The sequence below is a fragment of the Ambystoma mexicanum genome, chromosome 2q (genome assembly GCF_040938575.1).
Source record: "Ambystoma mexicanum isolate Mex_15411 chromosome 2q, UKY_AmexF1_1, whole genome shotgun sequence".
Taxonomy (NCBI): domain Eukaryota; kingdom Metazoa; phylum Chordata; class Amphibia; order Caudata; family Ambystomatidae; genus Ambystoma; species Ambystoma mexicanum.
Window position 1 is genome coordinate 841,806,593 of NC_090924.1, and position 18,788 is coordinate 841,825,380.

An 18,788-nucleotide genomic window follows, 5' to 3' on the forward strand; every position below is an offset into this window, starting at 1 on the left:
TGGGAATCCTCGGTAAAGAAAAAATCAGTTTCAGTTTCACTTCTGAACTGTCTTTCTCCTAACAACCAATCACTGGTCTATGGGTCATACTGACCACAGCCAATGACTGCCCTCTACCTAAGCCCCTCCTCTGGCAGCCATCTTCAGGTTTTTACAGCGTTTTGCGATTTTTCTAAGTGTTTTGCTCTATTTTTTCAGTCAATCGAGCCTCAAGCTCCATCGATCCATCTCCCTCAAGGGCAATTTTTTTTTTTTTTTTTTTTTCTTTTTTGTTGTCGAGGTTCTTCTCGGAAGATTCCATAAACTTCTTCAAGGCCTACTCTGCGTGGACATGGCAGAGGAGGACTTGGTTCCTCTCTTCAAGGTTTTCCCCGGCTGCAACCTACAGAATGTCTTTTCGGACTGTTAGGACAGTTTTTCTGTAGTCCAACTAAGGGCTTAGTAAAACCATTCTACTGAGTCAGTACAAGACTCCACTCTTAGTATGAGACTGTACCTCCTGAGTACGTGGTAGTGTAGGCAGAGCAGCCAGGCTTATCTTAGGAGGGAAAGAGGGCAGTAGATACAGTACAAGTGAAATTGTAATACAAATGATCCAAAGAAACACTGAAACACTATGTATTGTAAAAATAAAGGATTTATTTAAATACAGGTAGGCCCAGATAAATCTAGGGGTTAAGTAAGTACTAACACATTATATGAAATCACAATATAAAACACAACAATATACTTGAAAGTACTCAGACCCAAGTATAGACCTTATTTGGAACACATAACAGTAGTTATGGGGAAGTCAAAACCTTGTTATACACATTTAGTACAGGTCAAACCTATTCTTTGGGAGTAAAAGACCAATGGTTACTTTTAGATTACTTTTGGTAATACAAGGACAGTAGGCCCTTCCAGTTGTACAGTGACTCTTGGAACAAATCACATAAACAGTCAACTGGACAATATACTTTTGGTGAATAGAGAAACACTTATTCTAGGTGCAGTAGAAACCTATAACTACTTTTGTCATAACACACAGTTATACCAGGTGAGTAAAACCTATGGATGTAATATACAATTACAGATGCTTTGGGAATCGGGGAACCCCAGATTGAGGTAAGCAACAACTCGTAACTTGTTTTGGATGGCACACAGCTAACACAAGGTAAGTAAAACCCACATACTTTAACTTCACAATGAAGGGGAAAGTAACACCCAATGTCACACTTTACTGAATAGTTATTCTAGGTAGGCAACAACCTAATGTAGACTTAAGGACAGGCTAGCAGCAAGTCAGGGGAAGCAAGACCCAGTTGGGGGACACTCATACAGTTATCCTAACAGGACTAACCTGGTGATGCCAACAGTTGGAGGACACTCATACAATTACCCTACAGGAATAATCTGGTGAAACCAACACATTACTTTTGTAAAGAGGCACAACCTAATCACAGGAGAGTAAAATACCTTCACATCTACTTTCTTTTAAACTGGTAACCCAGTCGCTAAGGAAGAAAAGATGTTAACCATACTTTGAAGAATAGTGCATCACACATTCAAGATCAGTAAGAACTTTTGTAACTGTTCATTCTGAGAATTAGTTACCCACCAACTCTTTATAAGTATGTAAAACACTTGATTTCTTTTCTAGGCAGAAGTCCCAATCCCTTCAAAGTCTTTCCCTTAGACCATGAGTGTTCTCAGTGGCAGAAGGGGGGTCACTAGGACTAGTGACCAACAGGCAGTGTTAGAATAAGTACTTTAGTAGTAAAAGTCAGAGTTTCCTTAGGAAAACTGGCAAACAAGTGAGTACTTTACAACTAGGGTTAGAAGAGGGTCCAGGGGCTTCACAGAAGACACCCCAGCGGGATTCTAGCAGTGGGACTGGGTGCACTGGATGAGGGACCTCCCAATCATAGGATACACCCGAGGACTACACAGAAATCCCAACCGGCTTAAGGTAAGTATATACCCAAGCTAACACAGTACCTCAGCAATGAAGAAGAGATTGCAGCAGGCGAACTTCAGGGACTGCAGCCAAATACCCGGTCAGTGGATTCCTTGTCCTGGAGACTGAACACAAGGCCTCAGAAGGGACTTTGCAGCAGGGAGCGATGAAGGCTCTAGGCAAGATTTCTCTCGCGGCTGAATGCGGTTCTGCGGGTTTGGCGCCTTTTCAAGGAGCACAGAAGAAGACAGAAAATCGTGGTTAAATTCTCGCCGTTTAAAAGGTCCAGCACTCTTATGAAGTGACTTTTTGGACTCGATTCGTGTCTCGAGATACACCAGGATGCCCACAAAGTTTCCGCGAGATTCGGAATTCAGAAGACCGTGCACCGCACAGTGGCAGGAGGTCCCAGGGTATTGGGGTATTGCAAGAACGCAAGGTCGCAGCAACCAGTGGGATGGCTCAAAATGCAGGTCTTCTTGAGTCTAGTGGGTCTCACCAGGCTCTGGGTTCGGGTCGTCGTTTTCGGAGACCCCAGGTCGATCGGAAGGAAGGGCTGTAGCAGGCTCTGGTTACACAGCAGGCTCTCTGGTCGCTGGAAATCATTCCCGCCACTTTTCCTTCGTCATCATCTTCGGTTTTCTGTTCCAGTGGTCGACATGACTTCAGCTTCCAGGTTTCCAGTATTTATCAGGAACTGTAACACAACCTCTGCATTCTCTCCCCGCATTTTACAAAAAAGAGTTGTTTGGCTGTCCAATCAGGACAGCCAACCCCCCACTGGGATTTGGCCCAGTTGAAGGAAGGCCTAAGACAAAGGAGGGGGAGGTTTTGGACTCCTCCCCCACTTCCTGTGCTTACAGACTGACTGGAGCCCGGGCGGGGTGTCCAGGGAACTCCCGCCAAAGACAAAACTCAAACAAAGGAATTTCCCACCCTGGATGTCAGAGAAAGGAACAAGAAACGACAAGAAACACTAAAATGGCAGAAAAAGAAGACAGGGGCCATTTTGGTAAAATGAGCACCCTTAGGTGCCTTTACTGCAGCTGTTATTACAGCCCGCGGTAAAGGTGCACCAAATTAGTAAAAGGTATCACTGCCACCAGCCATTAAAGTTAAGCTTGTCACTGTAACAGAATTGTTACAGTTTAAAAGTGAAAGGGGATACATTGTATTTCCCCAGCACTCCACATAAGGTGGGGTGTGCTAGTTTCACAGAATAAAATGTAAAAGGGATCCAAAGATCCTTTCTACCCTTGGGAACTGTAGTTCACTCAAGGTTAGCACAAGAAAGTTAAATGGAGAGCCCCTAGTGCAACCCAGCAACAACATGCACTTATTGCCAATAAGTTGTTAGACATGATAACTTTAAAAAGACACTATGGAGAGTCTTAAAAATGACACCCATAAAAAGAGTTAAAGATTAGGTGAGTGTGGCAAAAGGTTCCCACTCACTGAGGTATTAATGAAAAATATCCCACTAGAAAAGCAAAGCGTTCTGGAGTTGAACCCAGGAGCGGAAGATTTACCAGCTCTGTGGAAATCTTACCCAACACAGACAACGGACATTCCCTGTGCCTTTACTGCCTGCACTCGGACCCGACGCACGTGGAGGATGACTGTGCGGTTTGTCGGGAGATGGTGCCCTGCACGCGGACTGATCGGCGCAAGCGTTTCAACGAGTGGCTGCAGGCCAAGGCCCCTGCTCTGGGTGAATCCTGCCGGCATGCCTTCCTTGGCCAGAAGAAGAAAGGTGAGCAGTCTTCTAAGACATTTGAGGGCGCCCGCCCCGCAGAAGCCCAACATAAGGCTAAGCACCGCAAGTCCACTGCCTCCGGGAGCGCCGTTGCAACGGGCTCCTCGGCAGCCAGGGCGAGTACAGCATCTCCAGCGCCTTTGACCATGAGTCAAAGCTCAGGAAGTCGGACCATCCGGGCAAGCTCTTGGAGAAGACCTAGCCCGGCCCTGCAGAGAAGGCCAAGGGGGAGAGGTGCCCCGAACCCTCCCCCTAAGGTGAAGGCTGCAGACTCGGCCAATACTGTGAAGTCCTAGGTGCATCAGACGAAGGTCCAACCTTCCATCGGAGGAGTGGTGGCATCCCTCGCAAAGGCTGCCGTGGCGAATCCGCAGGGCACGGCCCCAAAGGCGAGAGTATCCCTGCCTGCCAGGAGGGAATCCTCTTTGCAGCCCATCAAAAAGACGCCGGAGAAGATGCCCATCATTTCACCAAAACCGTCTCCCTTGGTCTCAGAGAAGGGGGTGGGGGCACGCTAGCCCTCCAGGGCACGGACATCTCATCGGAGGAGGAGCTCACCAACCTCCCGACCCTCCAGGAGGGACGATGCGTCGAGAGCAGGCCCTACAGGAGGTACCCCGGCGAGGGCGACGATGAAGGTGGCGATGAAGGTGACAATGAAGATGACAGAGGTGACCGAGCAGCAGGGCGGTGATGCGGAGGAACAACCTAAGCCGCACACGCCCTTGTCTCCGTCGCCACCACCACCTCATCAACCACCTGGGTATATCTCAGTAGACATTGTAACGGCTCTGCATACCTGGTGCTTGGCAATCCGGACAAGGATGACTCTTGCGCCGGTGGCCCCACCCGCAGCGCCAGAACCATCGGAGGAACCACCATCCAAGAGGAGGAGAGTTCGCCCCCCTCTGCCTTTCCACCATTCGCCTGCCTCTTCTCGTCCCCCCTCGGCCCCTTGTGGAATGAGACTGAACCGGACACGGCAACAACAGCGGCTTGGAGGATCTCCCATCTCCGCCTGCCAGATCTTCACCGCCCGACGAGATAGGCTTGTTCCATGCCATGATCTCCATTTGGGCAAGGTACAATGGCTGTTGGCCCTGAAGGTGGCAGGGGTGAGGTCCATCAAGTCCCTACTCGGCATGATGTCGTCATGCGTATACCTCATTCAGCTGTGCAGGCTACGGATGCATCTGCTGCAGGAGTTCCTCGACGCCTGTTGCATACAAGTGCCGGGAAGTTTCGAAGACAAGATCACACTCGACGAGAGTTTCCGTCTAGCGATACGGCCGTGGGTAGTGCACGCACATTTGTCCGCAGGTGCAGATTTCCAGACCCCACCTCATCAGGAGACAGTCACGACAGACGCCTCCCGGGAAGGATGGGGAGCGCACACCGAAAGTCTACATGCAAGAGGCTTTGGGCAGTGTTTTGGGCCCTCAAGTCCTTTCTTCCGTCCCTCAAGGGAAGGTGGTACAGGTCTTCACAGACACCACCACCACAATGTTCTACATCCGGAAGCAGGGTGGGGGGGGAACCAGATCCCCAGCGCTCTCCAAAGAGGCGCAGGACCTTTGGCACTGGGCCGTAGCCTAGGGGATGTTCCTCATCCCGTTTCATCTGCCAGGAGTGAAAAAAACTGTCGCCGACTCTATCAGCAGGGAGCTGCGCTCGTGCCAATAGTGGGAACTTAGGCAGGACCAAGTGGATCACCTATTCCGCAGATGTTCAGTCTAGGATTCTCCATCGACGAAAAAAAATCCAGTTTAGTCCCCAGCCAAATAAAACAATTTCTGGGAGGTCTAATCTGGATGAAAGACTGCCCCTCTTCCCCTCCAACCAGAGGGTTCAGAACATGCTTTTTCAGATCCCTCAATAATGTAGCCAGTCAGGAGGTGACGGTACGCAAAGCCATGCGTTTGCTAGGGATGATGGAGTTGTGCATTTACTTGGTTCCCCACGCGCGGCTGCGCATGCGACCCATGTAAGAGTGGCTCAACAGCCAGTGGTGTCCACTGTCGATGGCAAGACGCAAACTCCACTGAATTTTATTCAGGTCTTTGACTCTAGTACATAAATGTAAATCTGGTAACATGCCTGAATATCTGCAACAGCTCCTTACCATGAGAAATAACACCAGAACGTTAAGGTCTAATAATCGGCATCTCTTACTTGAACCGAAATGCCATACCACCAGAGTGGCCAACTCAGCTTTCTTTTCCATTGGACCGAAGGCCTGGAACGCACTACCATTGGACATGAGATGCATTGAGTCACTTGAAATTTTTAATTTTAAACTAATCTATGCCCCTTTTTACTCCTGTTCCTTCATAATTTTTGTTACATGTCGTATATGTCTTGTAGCGCTCTCACGCCTTAGGATTTATGGCCGCGCTATATAAATGTAATAAAGTAAAGTGTCAGGCCAGCGGACAATGGGAAGATCTGGTAGTTGTCTCGCCAGCCCTCGTTCTCCCTCTGCAGTGCTGGTCAAGGGAAAACCTTCTGAAGGGGAAAACCTTCACCACCCCTGCAGTGGAGGCCACTCTCACAACAGACGCATCTCACAGGGTGGGGGGCTCACCTGCTTCACCAGACGGCGCATGGAGTGTGGTCCCCACAAGTAGCATCCAACCATATAAATTTACTGGAGCAATTAGCGTTGTTCAGGGCATTGAAAGCCTATCAGTGAACTGCAAGGGAAGACAGTGCTGATCCTGACAGACAGCACTACAGCCATGTATTACCTGAACAAACGGGGGGGGGCACACACTCTCCAGGGCTATCCATGCTGTCCCAAAGCATTTGGATATGGGCTGTCAAACACACAATGTTTCTGTTGTCCCAACATGTTCCAGGGGAACTTAATCTTCTGGCAGACGTACTCAGCCGAGATTTCCCTCTGCCCACAGAATACGAATGGCGTCTGCACGAAGACATTGTGTCCAAAGTCTTCGCAGAATGGGGCTTCCCAGAGATCGACCTGTTCACAACTCAGGAGAACGCCCAATGCCAAGGCTCGCCTCCAGGTACCCCAGAACGGCCCAAGGGGAACAGTCTCTGGATAACATGGTCAGGGAAATTTGTTTATGCTTCCCCCTCCCCCCTGACTCCTTCTCAACAAGATAGTACACAAGATGCACCAGGAACCAGAGACGATGATTCTGGTGGCCCACATGTGGGCCCGCCAACCCAGGTTCGCGCATCTAATGGAAATGTCCCTCTCCCCACCATTAAAACTACCCTGCCCGTACAACATGTTGTCTCAGGACAGGGGGGAGACACTACACCCATGCCCACAAACTCTGAATTTAGCAGCTTGGCTCCTGAGGTCATAGAGTTTGGACACCTACAGCTTCCTCAGAGATGCATGGACATACTCAGGGAAGCTAGAAAACCTAACGCACGTTATCGCTATGCCAGCAAATGGAAACGTTTTGTCATTTGGTGTAATTCCAAGGGCGTCAATCCCATCTATTGCTCACCCACACACATTGTCCTGTACCTAACCCATCTGTTGGACACTGGGTTGGTCTTCAATTCCGTAAAGTTTCATCTGGCTGCACTTTCAGCCTACACCACATCACAACAAAAGGTGTCGTGGTGGAAGATACCAGTAATTAAGGCCTTTATGGAAGGGGTTAAGAGGATTTATCCTCCCATTTCTCACCCAGCTCCTGGATGGTATCTAAATGTGATTTTAACCAGGCTCATGGGATCACCCATGGAGCCAATGCATAAAGCAAGTCTAAAAGACATGACTTATAAGACGGCCTTCCTAGTGGCTATCACGTCTATCAGAAGGGTTCGCGAACTACAGGCCCTTTCTGTTCTAGACCCCTTTGTGACAGTCCAGAGGGATACGGTAGTTCTGCACACTCATCCCAGATTAGCGCCTAAATTCATCTCGAAGTTCCATGTGAACCAATCGATTGAACTACCTACCTTTTTTCAGAATCCCACTAGCATGGCCGAAAGAAGCCTACACACACTAGATGTGCGCAGGGCAGTCATGTTCTACCTGGAAAGAACTAAACCACTGAGAAAAACAAACCTGTTTTTCATTTCAGTGGCAGCTGGTAGAGAAGGGGGACCCTGTCTCTAAATCCGCTATCTCGGCACCTTCTCAAAGATCCTGCCCTTCTGATCCTTCAGTGTGTCCCTGGACTGCCCAGTGGACTGACCAGCTCTCTTGTGGGCTACCTCACCAGAAACCTCGCTGTGCTGCGTTCAAGTCCGGAACTGCGGTTGGTGCCAGCTTTTGCCACAAGTCGTCATCTTCCCAAATTTCAGCCTTCCAGCATCAAGGGATCTTGTCCTGGTGCAGCTTTTGTGACCATGACTCGAAGGATGCCTGTCGTCGCCTGTGTGTGAAGACCGTCACTGGAATTCGCCTTCCTCCAACCTGTGAAGTGTCCTGAAATAGGTCTGTTTCAGTGGTTCTTTCATTACTTCATTGGCGGAGGTTGCATCTTGCAGCTGACCAAAAGATTCCTTGAACCGGCAACTCCTGTGCACCTCTCACAGGAACCAACGACGGAAGATCAAGCCATCAGGTGATGCACAACTTTCATAATAGGAGTCAGCGGTGTAAGTAAACGGAGTGTATATGTCCCTCGTAGGATAACATTGGGCACAATTCCCATGGTCTCATAATTCCATTCCACTCACCTTTTGGTCGTCTAAACTAGGTAGAGTATCCTGAAATGCAAGAAAACATGTACTTACCTTTAGTAAAATAGTAGTTTCACAAACACAAGCCTATTGAATCCTATCTGCAGACACACCATTCTGGTGAGAAGCATTGTGGCTTCTGTGACTTTTGGGCAGGCACAAAGACCCAGTCTTCTTAGGGTTTGGACTTCCTAAGTTAGGACATTGGAGGTCATTATGACCTTGGCGGTATTGGGTTAACGGCGCCGGTAAAGTTGCCGGAGCCATCAACCCCTTACCGCCCCATTACGAGTCTGCTCGCAGGAACCCGCTAAGTACGCCTGGTAAAACCAGGCGTCCTTAGCGGGTCCTGCGAGCAGACCAGGATGCTAACAACGGGCCGGTTATTAACAGGCCCGTTGTTGGCATCCTCCCCATTCCCATTGAGCCCTCTGGGGGCTGAGGAATTACCGGGCCTTCCAAGGTCGGAATGGCCCGGTAATTCCTCATTCAAGGAACCCGGTACCCGGTATTGGGGTAGCCATGCCGCTAATAGCGGCATGGTTACCTACATCCTCGAAATGACCCCCATTGTCTTCTGATCTGGTTCCATCATTGACTGCATCTGAAATACTTACCCTGCTTTGCTATTTAATTTTTTTGTTGTGTATTTGAACCTATGGTGAATGAATATATTTGTATCATGGAGTGTTTGCGATACTAGTACCTTTTTAGATTTGTTTTCCACTGTGTTCAGAAGGCCTATAATAAATAACTATCTTTATACACACTTGTTTAAATTGAATTATTGTGTGCCACACCGGGTGGAGTCATTAAGTGCCCCTGACCCCACTTACTCTCTTTTGAGAGTAAGCCTCGACTGTTCTCCATTTCTACCTTGATAGGGTTTTGGATAACCTCTCAGAGTTACCTGTGCACTATAACTTGGGTGGCCTCCTAAAATCTGTCCACCGGGCCCGATTCTAGAAATCCATCTCAACAGTTACGCTGGGAGCTTGTGCTGGCAAGGCTGTGACCAAGGGGAATCATTCTCTGCATCTCGGGAATGCTATGTTCTGGCTGGAAAGGATGAGCCTCTGGGTCTCGGAGCCCATTGTACAAGAGGAGTGGCTGCCACCTCTCCCCTGCAGAGAGGTTGGTCCCTGTCTTGGGCATTTGCTAAGCAGCTAAGTGGGCCTCACTGCACACGTTTCCCACACACTCCTTGGCTTCCCAGTCAGGATGCTCACTTTGGTAGAGCTGTCCTTCAGTGCTTTCTGGCAAAGGTTGGTGCCCTTGCTGTCCTCCCACCTCCAGATATGCATACTGCTAATGGGAGTCCATCATAGATGTGGAATCCATGTGAAGACAGAATACATTATTTCTTGCCTCTCATTAATGTTCTTTTCGAATGGATGTTCTTCCACGGATTCCTCATCTTTCTCCCAACCTGATCAACTTAACAGATAGCTAGAACACCTTTTGGTTCTTTTGTCCCTCTGCGTTGGAGTGCTAGGGGGAAAAGGTGGAACGAAGGTCAGAAGGCGCTGCGCCTCATTGTAATTGGTTATTTATAATGCGCTAAATACTCAGAGGTTTCTAAGCGCAGACCCGGGGATCAAACCTGTGTTGCTCCACGTGGTCTTGCTTCCAAGGCGAGCGCATTGCCCCTGAGCTATCCTCCCATTAGCACCCTACTGGGGGAGCCAGTCAATCAGGAGGCTCGGAACGTGGTCTGAATCCTCTGAGCCAAGCCAGCATTCCGATCTGCCTAATGGCTGCTTCCCCTGCTTGCCTTCTTTCCCCCCACCCTCCACCTTTCCTTATTTTCGGATCCCCAATTACCTGATTGCGGCGGCGGGTGCTGCTTCCGTCCGTTGCGGCCGCCCTAGATATGGAACAGGGACTCCGTACGGAGCCCCGCCTTCCTGCTGCGTAGCGGCTATTTTGAGAAAGTATTTTCATTCAATGAACGGGGCGCTGCAAGGCGATCCATTCACTGAATGTACATACTTCCCACTTGGCCCCCCCCACAGCCCGTGCAACAGTGCTAATAGTGTTTAGCCCCGCGCTTCGCTCGGGCATTTAACTCATGCCCTGGGATGGTACCACCTGGTACAGCCTGTAGAACGGGGGCGTAACGCTTAAATCTATACTAGATCTGGCCACCTATCCTGCACAAAGACTTGTCCAGCGAAGCAGACAATGAGCCGTGCTGCACACCCTGGTGGCGGATAAAAGAGCAGTAGAGCTGGGAGATGGATAAGTAGATGAGGACTCTGTGGGAAGAACATCATCAGAAAGAACAATACCGAGGGGTAAGTAATTTGTTTTTCTATTTGCAGCAAACGATTCGAAATTACAATACCTTTTTTAAAAAAGTTTTTAAGATGTTCGTTGTAATGCGGTTTCTTAAGAAACCCACAGGGTTCAACCTGTCAAACTTGCTATCAGAAAGTCCTGGTTGACAATTGCCATTGCAAGTGACCCTAGCAAGTAGGGCAGTGACCCAGAAATCCACTTCCTGAAACTGTATTGCTTGCATATAATATGCCCTCCAAACTTACTTACTTATTACGAGATAATTATCATTTTTTTTAATATGATCTCTGTGGGTTAAGTATTTGTGCAAAGTGACTTGAACACATTTGTGTCTGCCCTTCTTCCCTCCTGATGATTAACTTTAACTGCTCAACCATAGCTATCACTATGCAAGTTGAATCTAGCTTATAGATTGTCTGTATGCTTAGAACTAGGAAGTTGAGCGCACACCCTGGACAAGGTGCTCTCTAAGAATGCAGTTATACTATTAATTTGAACTTTGTGGCGCATGGGAATCTGGGTTGAACAGAGAGAAGTGAGCAAAAGCTGCTGTATGTTATCACTTCAAGATTTTATCTATCAGCAAGAACATTAACAAAAGTTAATCATTTTTTAAAGAACTTCTCTAGCATAAACATGATTTCTAGAAAATAGTTTCATTAATATAGAGCATGTCAGTGATATATTGCTACAGAGTACAAAATGTGTACTATGATGTTTATTTAACATATCAATTTTTTAATTTGTTTAGGCAAAAGAACTTCAGACCCTGCACAACCTTAGGAAGCTTTTTGTTCAAGACTTGGCTACAAGGGTGAAAAAGGTAACACCTTTCATGCACGATTATTCTAGCTCACTTTACCTCTATTCTCCCTCTTCTCAACATTATTGAAACTTAAATGTGTCACTACTGCCTTGTGTGTATGTGAAAATAACTGTTTAACCATCAATAACTTGCAAATGTTTTGATGAAGCAGATTCTTCTGTGTATTCTACCGACTGACCAATAAGGGATGCTTTGTGAAGGCTGTTTCTGCCTTTTACCAGCCCAAAAAACATTGAGCTTGAATAAGGAACCCCATAGTCAACAACATGTTTGTCTTACTGATGAGGGAATATATGCCTAGAATGTAAGTCTAGTAAAATGTCCCTTGCCAAAGATCACAGAAATCTGTGTGTGATAAGGCACCAGTTCCCAACACAGGCTGTGAGGTCTGCAAGCCCAACTCAACTACGCCATTCGAGTAAATGAAAATAACCACACTAAACTTCAACTGTTAAGATTTTGTTTTGGGGTTTTATTACCTAACTCTGTGGGTCCCATACGTTTTTGCTAATTTCCATGGTTTCTTGACTGCATTTTGTGAACAGAAGTTCCCCTGTTACTGCAACAATTTTTTATGTGATTTTTCAGCAACCCATTTTTGTCCTAGGCTGATTCTATCTCCCTGAAACTGTGTTGGGGAGTAGGCAGGCAATAGCTGCACTTTACATTTTTACCATATTAGTAACCCATTTACCTCTATGGTAGCTGTTTAGGTAATAATGTATTTTTTTAAGTCCTACCAGCATTTTATTTTGTAGTCCATGAGGCATGGCCAAAATGGCTGTTTTCAATGGATCTTCTCTGCCAATTGCTTCTCTTTGAAAGGTTGAGTCTGCAGGCTGGGACCTCTGAAAGTTGTAGTCCTGCTCGAACTGTGCTCGGTGAAACCTCCCCAAAGGGGTCCAGGATATAAGAGGCACAGCCCACCCCAGCCCGAAAGTTTCTTTTCTGATGTCACATGTTGCAGGGCTTTGACAAACCCTCTGAGCCATGAGGTGGCAATGATCACACACGTTTAAATCCTTAAAAAAAAAAACATTTTATTTGGGATTTTAATTTTTTTGTCTGAAATGAATAAAACCCCTCCGTTTTCAAGGTTTTGCACCAAGTTCCGCAGGGCTATGTCCATAGGGGAGCAGTGTCGACTTGAGACCTTTGAACCTTTATTTAAGCTTGTCAAGAGTACATAATCATGGGGATTCCAAGATGGCAGCGATGCGGATAGGATGTGCCCCAGAGTAGCTCCGTCCTCTCCCCCCTAGGTTGCAACAATAAAGCTTTACAAAAAGGTGGTAGAAGGTCCTGGCAAGGTCGTCGCAGGTTGGAGAGAACTTGGACCGGCTGAAGGTCTCTGAGTTCATAGAGACTGGGTCTATCAAGGCTCCAAAGGAGGAACCGGGAGGAGCAGCCGCGGCTGTCGATGCCAGACCACGGGCAGCAGAGAACACGGGCACGCCCAATAAGGGAAGCGGCTCTAGCTGCATTTTCAAGGCGAAGCACCCCCGGGGGGGCAGAACACACGGGCGGAGCCTTGGAATGCGGCCCCGGAAGCCATCGGGTGCGTAATTAAGGTCTCAACGCACAAGGCTCAATCGATAGAACCGGGAGGAGGAGCAGCTGCTGCCAGCATCAAACTGTGGGCTCCCAAGGACACAGGCGGAGCCCACAAACAGAGCAGATTCAGGCAGCGTATCCCCAGCAAAGCACTCTCGGGGAGCAGCACTTGCGGACGGATCCTGGGAACGCGGCCCAGAAATCAATCGGGACCACAAAGAAAGGATACAACGCATGCGGGCGATCACGGACTAGGAGGCGCGTAGGGGGTCACTCAGCAACCCGCTCCTGGAAATAGGGCAGCAGAGAAAGACTAGACACCAGCCGGAGGGGCCCTGCAGACCGGGACGTATCAAAGGGGCAAACACACGCTGGTCTCCGTTATAAAAGGTATGCCATTTTTGGGACTGCCGTAGGGGAATAGCAGAGCCGGTGGCCGTGGAGAAGCACGCAGGAGGAGGGAAAGTGCTAGCACCACCCGGCAAACGGGCTCAGGAGGAGACCTGAAGAATTAAATCGCCCTCCCGCTCTAAACGCAGAGGAAGTGTGAGGCCGGGGGTGGGAGAGTGCGGAGGGAAACAAGAGGATCATCTAGAACGAAATCCTACTAGTGTCGGCAATCTGGGAGGAACCACCAAGTAACGAGGCCCACAGTCGAGGTCATAATCGGCCGGGGGGGTTGAGGGCGCTGCCCCCTGAGTGAAGGGAAGCAGACGGACACTACCCCTAAACGGAGAGTTCTCCACACAATTCGCAGCAACCCTGCCCAAGTGTGCCAACAGTACTCGGAGCAACCACATTATCACTTCCCACGCAGAGGAGAGGAATAGAGTCATGTGGCAAGCCCTGTAAACGCTAAGGCATGATCCCGGAATCCCCCTTAGAACAGGAAGAACCAAGCCGCCTACGGAGTCCACAGAAAGGAGTCGGAACAAACTCCACAGTATGGAGGGGGAAGATAGGTATTGAGCTACTCCCCCCCCTTCCCCCCGGGGGGAAGAAGCAGAGGCACAGAGCCAGGGGCGAACGAACCAAAATCAGCATCTATGACCAAATCCAGGGGAAGACCTGCGCAAGCCACCCTACAGACACCCCAAAAAAAGCAGGAACAGTGCCTCCCTCCATTGTGGGGCACAGAGGCACCTAAACCCACAACCTCCACGAGAAAGAAAAATCAAGAAAGACAAACCGCCAAGGTGGATCAGATACGGAGACTGGCGAAATGGCAACGAGAGACGACGTGAAAACGTGGTTTGGGGAATTCCAGGCCAGTTCATGGCCACGATGCAGTCCCAATTTGAGACAATGAAAACAGACATGAGAACAGTAGTACAATAACTTAAAACCGAGTTGACCGGTCTAGGTGAAAGGACGGACACGTTGGAGAAAATAACGCAAAACCTAGGTGAAGAGGCGCAACAGGCAGAGATCCAGGAACAACTGCGAAAACAGACCCATAACCTTGAAATACAATGCAATGATTTAGAAAACCGATCAAGAAGATCGAATATAAGAATCAAGAATATGTCAGAATCGGTGGAAGAAAGAGACCCGAAAGAAGCAGTCCAGCAAATTTTCAAGGATATCCTAGATGCTGAAGATGAAGTGGAAGTTGCAATAGGTAGGGTACACCGGGTGGCCCTAAAAGGATAGGAGAACAAGGTGCAAGACCTCGGGATGTCCTGGTGGCACTCACCTCATACCCCCCAAAAGAACAGATTCTCCGGAGGGCCCGGACAATGGACCGTATCTGAATGAATGGGGAGGACATCCAGCTCTACCGAGACCTGGCGCAGTCCACATTGCAGAAACGTTGGGAAATGGGTCCGGTGGTAAAAGTACGAATGGTGAAACAAATTAGATACAAGTGGACATTTCCATTCGGACTACTGTTCATGTGGGAAGGGAAACGCAGAAGGGTCACGTCCTGTAAGAAGGGAAGCACACACTGGGTATACAAGACCAAGAAGGAGTCAGTCACGGAAGGTTGAGAGAAAGGCCGGCTCAGAAAATAACAGAATGGGAATGGAAGAGAAACGACAGGAAAGTGAAGGGGCCACAGACAAAGCAGTGAGAAGCCTGACGAATAAACTGGAAACGTAAGAAACACAGAATCTCCGAGACCTAGAGACACTTCAACTGGCTCATCCAACAGCGATTGAAGAGGCAAGACCACCGCATTCTCGGGGGGGGGGGGGGAGCACTCAAGACACCACTTGGAATCCGAAGGGTTTAGGATACCCTACAAGTTATCCCTGAGTTATTGTGGGCATGGCGCGGACGGCGCAATGCCTGAGCGGTTATAGGAACCAGAGCCGACCTCAGGATAGTTTAGGGGGGAGGAGGGGGAACGGAAAAAGGCAAGTTGGGGGTTGTACAATTGGGGAAGGGGAAAGGTACCAGGAAGGACCAGGGTTACTTGGGACCACAGCGAGGCACAATCTCAGAGATACAAACCCCCATGACACGATACAAATACTGACATATAACATCTGCGGGTTAAACTCCCCAGTAAAAAGGAAGAACGTCGAGCATTGCTTAAGACAAGAGAAGTATGACATAATCAGGCTTCAGGAAACACCTATTCGATGGCAGGACAAGAACAAGGTTAGGCTGAAAGGGTACAATCGGATACTACAGGCTAACGCGCGGGGGGTCATGATTGCTGCCCGAGACTCCCTAAACATACAGATACTCCATACAGAGGCAGATAAACAGGGGACATATCTATTCTCCAACACGAAAATAGACGGTATCCCATCACTTTAGCGGCCATATATGCTCCCAATACGGGTCAGGACGGTTTCCTCAAAGACACCTTAGACAAATTACAAAAAGTCGCCAGGGGGGGGAAATTATAATGGGAAGGGACCTGAACATAGCATGGGATCCCACCCGAGATGGGTCCGGGTCTAGACAGCAGGGACAGGGAACCCCATCGAATGCCCTAAAACAGAAAATGTCCAACCTACCACTGAAAGATGTCTGGAGGCACACTAATACCAAACAGCAAGGTTTCACATACTTCTCACACGTCCACAGCACAATGTCCAGGATAGATTACCTCTGGTTCTCCACAGGTATCCTGGGTAAAATCCGTAAGTCAGAAATAGGATCCATCTCATTATCCGATCATGCCCCTTTGTGGACTGAGATAGCGCTGACCCCAAATGTCCCAGGGCTCTGGAACTGGCGGATCCCAGAGGAAATAATCAGGGACCCAGTGTTAGGAAACACTCTTCGGAACACATCTTAGAATACCTATCGTTTAATAACCTACCAGAAATGTCCAAAGAAACACAATGGGAAGCCCTAAAACGGTCACGAGGGGACAGATAATCGCTTTAAAGACTCAAAAGGAGAAACAGAATAACCAATGGGAAAAAGAGTTGGAGGCTAATATAGCCAAACTCCAGGCTGAAATCATGCAGAAACCCACTGCTAAGCTGCAAAAAGCACTGAGGCATGTCCAAGGCCAACTAGACTCTCTTCGCAACAAAACAATCCGGAAAACACCTCTTACGGCTGAAACACTGGTATTATATAAAGGCAAATAAAGGAGATAAACTACTGGCCAGGCAGCTCAAAGGGAAAAAACAGGATCGGACAGTAAAGGCGCTGGTGGATGATAAAGGGCAGAGGAAAAAGCAAACGGCAGAGATTGGGAGCATATTCATGCAATTCTTCCAGCGCCAATACTCATCAGGTCTACCAGACAAGAGGCAACAAAATACCTATCTAGAGGGAATAAATCTCCCGGCAGTAATGGAACTCGAAAGACAAATACTAGACAAAGAAATTACACAGGAAGAAGTCCTGGTAGCAATTAGAGAGCTTCCCAGAAACAAGGCCCCGGGCCCAGATGGTTTTACTGCACAATTCTTTAAGACATACAGAGACATACTAGCCCCAGCTCTAACTGAATTATTCAACTCCTTCAAGGTTAAGGGCAACATCACTCAAACTATGAATGAGGCAAAGATGTTGGTGATTCACAAACAAGGAAAAGATGCACAACTCCCCAACTCATACCAGCCTATAGCTCTGATAAATCAAGACGCAAAGCTATACACCAAAATACTAGCCTCCAGACTCAAACAAGTACTCCTGAAATTGATCCATCAGGACCAATCCAGTTTGTCGCAGGAAGACAAACACACAACAACATTAGGAGGGTCATCCACCGGGTAGAAAAAACAGGAATGACACAAACCCCGGCGATAGTATTGGCCCTGGACGCAGAAAATGTGTTCGACCGGGTAGAATGGTCACTCCTCTTTTGTATTCGGAGGAAAATGGGGAAAGGCGAGTCTTTTATAAAGATGGTAAAGCCAGATTACAATTCCCTTAGTATACGGGTTGCAGTGAATGGAAGCCTCTCCATTAAAATTCCAATTAAGAGAGGAACAAGACAAAGGTGCCCGCTGTCTCCCCTCGTATACGCTATATTTTTAGAACCACTATTGGAACGGATAAGGGACAACCACGAAATAAAGGGCATAGACATGGCAGGACACACCCACAAAATAGCAGCATATGCAGACAACATGCTGGTGACGCTGGGGGAACCAGAGAAGTCTCTCCCAACTCTTATGCAAGAGATCCAAACGTTCGGTTCCCTGTCAGGTCTAAAAATCAACAGACAGAAGTCAGAAATCCTACCATTGGCGGGTGACATTTTGCAAATTCATAGGATACCGTCTGATCTGAACCTGAAGGCAGCGAAAACAGGGGTAAAGTATCTGGGAATTACTTAGACAGGTAAAATTCAGGACTTCTGCTCACAAAATTATCCCACACTGCTACAACAGATAAAACGGGACTTGACGAGATGGAACCGCTTGTCGATTTCATGGTGGGGGAGGATAACGGCTATTTTTTTTTTTTTTTTATTCAGCTGAATTCAATCAACTTTTAAAAACAACATATTGTATACAAATTCAAAAGAAAGAACAACATATAAATAAAAGAATAAAAAAGAAAATCCATCAATAGTACAAAGTGATGAGAACAATTTGAGTAAAAAGGGAATGTAACAAATACACGCGATATAAAAACTAATTTTTTGAAAATTAGACATGATATGATAGTAAGAACAGAATAATGACAAACACATAAAATATATCAGCAAATAAAACATTACATTTCCAATTACTTATTGAACTATCTTCATCACAGAGGAAATAATGAATTTTTATTCTTAACTCATTCTGATCATTTTCATTTTTTGAATTTGGGCTATAGAATTTGAGTTACTCAAGGTCCTCTACTGTACGATATTCTAATAAGTTCACATCATGAAGAAAGCGAATGACATTGATTCTAAGTGAAGTGTTTCTACCTTCTAGTATTATTTGCCATAGTAAACCTGGAGACAATTCAGCATGTTCTTTGAATGGGTTTAAGAAACTGTATTCGCTTCATTTCAAGAGAAATACATTCAGTAAGCAAATTTTTAAGTGTTTCTTTTTGATTAGTCTCTTGGCAATGTCTACAGCTACCATCAGCCAATGTCAACAATTTCCTTCGCACCAGTATTTCACGTGTTGGACAAAGATTAAATCTCAACCTAGAGAATTCCATTCGATGTACTACTGATGGAGATGTGATCAGATAAGGTTCCATTGAGCCCTGTTTTTATGTGACAGAAAATAGTTTTTAAAGTCACATAATTTTGTACACTGTTCTCGGGTTCTAATCCAGTCAGCGTCAAACATCTTGGTTTTTGCTTTCATGGG

General features: G+C 47.3%; 1 protein-coding gene across 2 annotated transcripts in view; it reads left to right on the top strand.

Moving 5' to 3' along the window:
* Positions 1-18,788, top strand: part of KIF5B (kinesin family member 5B) — a 1,711,571-nt gene that overhangs the window by 1,302,007 nt on the left and 390,776 nt on the right. For both annotated transcript variants that reach the window (XM_069648059.1, XM_069648058.1), the window contains exon 22: positions 11,422-11,493. In XM_069648059.1, coding sequence (XP_069504160.1) covers positions 11,422-11,493 — 72 coding nt within the window. The remainder of the gene's footprint in view (positions 1-11,421; positions 11,494-18,788) is intronic.